The sequence below is a fragment of the Neodiprion fabricii genome, chromosome 3 (assembly GCF_021155785.1).
Source record: "Neodiprion fabricii isolate iyNeoFabr1 chromosome 3, iyNeoFabr1.1, whole genome shotgun sequence".
Classification (NCBI taxonomy): Eukaryota; Metazoa; Arthropoda; class Insecta; order Hymenoptera; family Diprionidae; genus Neodiprion; species Neodiprion fabricii.
Window position 1 is genome coordinate 35,130,880 of NC_060241.1, and position 5,688 is coordinate 35,136,567.

The 5,688-nt window shown below is 35.9% G+C and overlaps 1 protein-coding gene across 1 annotated transcript; it reads left to right on the plus strand.

The window, feature by feature from the left end:
- Window positions 1-1,098: 1,098 nt before the first annotated feature.
- LOC124177461 (malate dehydrogenase, cytoplasmic) lies at window positions 1,099-4,360 on the plus strand. The gene is made up of 5 exons (XM_046559845.1): window positions 1,099-1,355; window positions 2,199-2,394; window positions 3,173-3,495; window positions 3,702-4,079; window positions 4,160-4,360. Exons 1-5 carry the CDS (start codon window positions 1,353-1,355, stop codon window positions 4,256-4,258), a joined length of 999 nt encoding a protein of 332 aa, XP_046415801.1. The 5' UTR covers window positions 1,099-1,352; the 3' UTR covers window positions 4,259-4,360.
- Window positions 4,361-5,688: the final 1,328 nt, after the last annotated feature.

The window sequence follows — 5,688 nt, forward strand, 5'->3', positions numbered from 1 at the left end:
TATGATGTATAATGATATGATATGATGTATAATGATTTCAGTTTTTACATTTCAGACAAGAAATACGCACTTTATCTTTCCTGCCGTTTCCAGACTTAAACGGCTAGGCCCTTCGATGGTCAGCCGGCGACTAAAGATATATTCTTCAGTCAACGGGTCAGCTAATAACGCTGCCGTTCTGCGACAGTTGGATGAAAATAATTTTTGCTCGTACCTTTCGAATGTGTGTCAAAATACACTCGAAGATTTAAGAAGCTTCGTTCTATCTTTTTCCTATCAAGAAACAAAATTGCCGACAATCACCTTTTTAGGTCTTTAAATCAGGACGCTGCATTAAATACTGTCTCTTGTACGGAGCATATATTTCATCTCGATCAAAATTAGCGCATCCGTGATGTTTACAGTTACTCTGAATTTTTTTCCATACGAACACTTTTCGAAAAACAATTCTGCTTTTCTACCCAATGCAGATACTTCACTTGCGACTAGCTAAAACAGAGTTTCGATTCTATGCCTACGAAAATTAAAGATCGAGAGAGCAATTGAACAGTTGTTGGAATAATTAGGAATATTAATGTTATGGAATACATCGAGCGCGTGTCGAATCGAATCCCATTTCGAAATGAACAATTCTTGTATTTTCATATTATAGCTGATGATTTTCGGTTGTCACACCAAAGCTCATTAGGGCAACAGTCTTTATATTCTTCGGTCGACGGATCGGTACATATGAAACGGGATGAAAATGCCAGCGAAGCAACACACCCTAACTTTGTACAAATCCTGCGCCCAGTCGTACCGCTACCAATCAGTACGGTAGGTAGCCAGTAAATATCGATGTATACTAAGCTTGGGGGAATTTTTCCAATCTTCAATTGACAAGGATTGATATTTGACATTTTGATCTTTCACGTAGCACATGAGCAGTTGTGTCATTAAGACACAGAATCTCGAACCATTTGGGATATCAGATGAGAATTCTACTGAGAAACGAAGATACTAGCGTCATCTAGTTGTAGTTTCACTAAATACAACGTCCACGTTTTGAGTTTCGAGTTAATCGCCTACTGCTGGTGGGTGGAAAGATACTTGGTAGCTGGCTTTGACGTGGATTGAGCTTAACACATTCAACGCTATCTCGTCATTGGTTACGTGGGTTACGTGTTAAGCTAATAAAGATCGAACAGTGGACTTCAGCCTCTCAGTTTATCAGTAGTTGAAGCGAAGCTTGTTCGTTCTCATTCGTTCTGTGATCTACTCCTTGCATTTACTTGAAAGTCGTGAAAAATTCATATCTACTCTTGATACATTTTTTTACTCGCAAGTGTTTCCATTCGCGTCCTGCATTTAAAATGGTAAGACTAATTGCTATTTTTCAATCGATTTTTTTTTTTTTTTTTTACAAATCAAGTAGCCTGGGTTATTGAATTTTAGTATTACATTACGATATAGCGGTCTATTAACCTACATATGACCTTCGTGTATCAACTATGTAAAACTATGTTATGACGTGAGTGATTGTTATTGATTGCACTGTCAATGAGTATTATGGTCAATTTCAGGAATATGTTAATTAATTTCCCTCAATTTTGATGAATTTGCTACGATGCAACCTATTTCTTACAGGTAAAACTCCCTCTCAAAAGTGGTCTTTGTTAGATTAATCAAAATATACTGTGCTTCGTTTGCTCCCTCTAGTATTATCAAATTTCATTGGTTTAAAAAACACTTTTATTCCCAATGAACTTTTGGCCCCAACTGTGTCTGAATATTTACGCATATACTAATTAAGTAACAACAGCTTATCATTCCAGCAGGAGATTAAACCTGTTATATAATTGATAAGACAATCTAGAGTTTAATCTTTTTAAAAAAGTGCTCTACCAACAGATATTGCACAATATTGTAAACACTTGACAAACTTAGTCGATAATTTTTACATAGTTAATCCCGATGTAAGCTAATAAATTTTATATTCGTCAAGTATATTTGCAATGTTTCAGTAATTTACAATGTACCAAAGGATGACACTTTTGTGCCCAAAATGCATGTCACATGACTGATATGATTTGTACATAAATATATGAATGAAAATTTATAAATAAAACTATGAAAATTATCCCACATCCATTCTAGTTGTTGTAGTCAGGCTTTTTCTCATCCTTTACAATTTTTACGATTATTGTCCACAATTTCAGGCTGAACCAATAAATGTCGTCGTCACCGGGGCTGCAGGTCAAATTGCGTATTCCTTGCTGTACCAATTGGCAGCTGGTTCAGTTTTTGGACCCGAGCAGCCCATTAACTTGAGACTCCTGGATATTCCACCAATGATGGAGGTACTTCAAGGCGTCGTTATGGAGCTGGATGATCTGGCACTCAACCTTCTCAGGGGTAAAATTTATGCATTATGAATCTTCAATTTCTTTTTGTATTATTGGTACATAGTATGCCATATTAATTGTCTAGTACTGAAAAACAGTTTTTGCAAGTTGTCATCAGTTAGTCATTTGTTACTCAACAACTGTGTACCATTACATGACCGACCTGAAAAATCAAAGATGACCTCTTCTTAGAAGCAGGGAATTGAACTTGAATTCCTGTTTCAATACTAAATACATATCTACTTAAAGCTTAAAATATATTGTTAAGTTATATAACTAGAAAGATATTTCCAGCCGAGTAAAATTAGGTTGTTTATAAATACAGCAATTTTGTGTCTCATGCTTGCCAATGAGCTTGTGCATATACCTACTTAGTTGAACCTCTACAAAATCTGTAGGTATTGTTCTCATTTTAAAATTATTATTGTCCATCAGTTGAAAGACTAAAATAGTCCTTTACAATGTACGGTTTTCATCAAATGTCTGAACATAACTTTATTATGAAATTTCCATTTTCTGTAGTGTAAAATTTACATTCAAGCATCTAAAAATACATCGATTCTCATCAATAAAATTCATCTGAATACTACCGTCTCTATTTTTCATCCTCAAGTTCTTCAAGTTCAGGTGAGCATGGCAAGCAGCCAAAATATCTAGGTGGCCTCTAAATATTGGCTGTTGCATAATATATCCAATAATTGGACAATATTTAGTTACCAACTCTTGAGTTGCCATAAACAGTGACAAACTGATTATTTACTCATTTTTGAATATCATTCACTTTGCAGAAGTAACGCCCACGGCTGACCCAGCAGTAGCATTTAAAGATGCAGCAGCAGCTTTCCTTGTTGGCGCAATGCCAAGGAAACAGGGCATGGAGCGCAAGGATCTGTTATCAGCTAATGTGAAAATCTTCAAAGTACAAGGAGAGGCACTGGATAAATTTGCACGAAAAGACGTCAAAGTATTGGTTGTTGGCAATCCGGCAAATACCAATGCTCTAATTTGCTCGCACTATGCGCCTTCAATTCCAAAGGAAAACTTCACAGCTATGACCCGGTTGGACCAAAACAGGGCCCAGGCTGCCCTAGCTGCTCGCTTGGCTGTACAGGTGAATAAATCATAGTTGATTTATTTATCAATGATTTCCTCGTGCTTCTGAGATGTAGTTGGCACTGTATTTTGTCACTAATTCCTAATTCAAACGATATTAGTAGAAAATATAAATGTAGATCCAACAGTTTCCTCATTTTTTCGCTATTAAGCTGTCTCTTGGTCTTTTCTAATATCTTCTACCCTTCTTTTCATTTCAAATAGGTTGATCGCGTCCAGAATGTAATTATCTGGGGAAATCACAGCTCCACCCAATATCCTGATGCGCATCATGCTTTGGTTCACCTTCCAACTGGAGCGAAACCAGTTCCCGAAGCAGTTAATGACGATGCCTGGTTAAACGGAGAGTTTGTGGAGAAAATCCAAAAACGCGGAGCAGCCGTTATAGCTGCCCGGAAAATGTCTTCAGCTATGTCAGCTGCCAAGGCTGCCGGAGACCACATGAGAGATTGGTGGATTGGTACACGGCCTGGAAAATGGGTCAGCATGGGTGTCGTATCCGATGGAAGCTACGGTATTCCTAAGGACATAGTGTTTTCATTCCCAGTCACGATTAAGGATCATCAGTTCAAGATTGTTCAGGTAAGTGGGATGGAAAATATTTGTAGTAGCTTTATCTTCAAATCCCTGTATTTAATATCGTATTTAATACCAAATACCAGGGTCTGCCAATCAACGAATTTGCAAGGGCCAAGTTGAATGCAACAGCCAAGGAGCTGGAAGAAGAACGCGCTGAGGCCAACTCCGTTCTGGAGCAGTGACTAGACAGAGGGTCTACAATTGCAACGAGAAGGAGAGATCAAACACCGGCAAAGCTGTAAGCTTACTGTAGCAGGTTGCACTGAAATTGTATAAAGCAAATCGGAAAAAAAAAAGAATAATTATTCACCGTTGAACCATGTTATTTTGTATCGAAATTCTAACTCTGTTTTATATAAAGTTGGGTATGTGTAATATGCATAGCATCTTATATATATATGCACTGTAATTGAATTGCTAATCGCAATTATTATTCATTAGAGGTATGTAAATGCTCAAAGAACAGGTGAAGATAAAGGGCAGCATTTTGCACTATCGAGTATACTAGTGTCTATTTAAAAGCCAATTTTTTTTACGCCTAGCATAACTTTAGTTGTCTGTTCTTAAAAAATATCGAAATTCCGTATTCTGTATTTTCAGCTCGGCATAAGTTTCTTAACTTGCATTTACTTAATACCTATACAAAACAAATATTACTAACATGATCAAACCCGCGTAAATATGCAGTCTACGCCTAATATTAGTATTAATGTATTCCAATACTAAAATAAAAAACTGTAGTAGACAGTTTGTGTACTCGTGTAAAGTGTTGGTAGATGGCAAATAAACTCTTATCAGCAATGGGATAGGAATAAAAAATGTTTCTTTTATCTCTGTATATTTACCTAAATTTCCTTCTGACCTACCTCCGCCTAGCATGCGAGTTAGTTGATTTCGGATATTGAAAACAACTTCTTCATTACTGAATTATTATCAGAGTCATGATCCTTTTGAGTTTCATCACGTACGTACCACAAACTAATTTGTTTTTACAGTTTACTGTGTCAACTGTACGAATTACTTGGATTCTTTTTTAGTTTCGAAGAATTTATTCTCCCGCAAAGCTTTATTCACATATATTTATTCATTAAACTTATACAAATAATCATTTTCCTTACAAGCTTTTATAGTTTGTCATCACAGTTATATCGCGGGTGAAAATAAATATTTCATATCAACTTTTTATTCGACATATTTACTTTTGATGCACGTAACATTAGGCAACTCAAGTTACACCTAAAAGTGTGAAAGAAAAATTTTAGCCGTTTATCATCTCGTATTATTAACTGTGGATGGGTTTCATTTACCATATGCGTAACTCATTTTTTGTTTTACTCACTGACTCTCCATTAATATTTTCAAAAACGTAGAATTTTCTCAACAATTATCGATAAATTTAATGTAGGTTCTGTTATTTAATTTAGCTTTTCGAATAGCATCATAGTTTCAATTGATCAAATTCAGTAGCTAGAGGAGTTCGAATTTCTTGAAAGTTGAATGGTGCTTAGTTTGCATTTTTGCTATATGCTGTGTCGTATTGTCACCGACTATTACCGCATTTTCGATTCATCCGCGATCATAATATTAATAATTTGTTGAAATTTTTTAAATA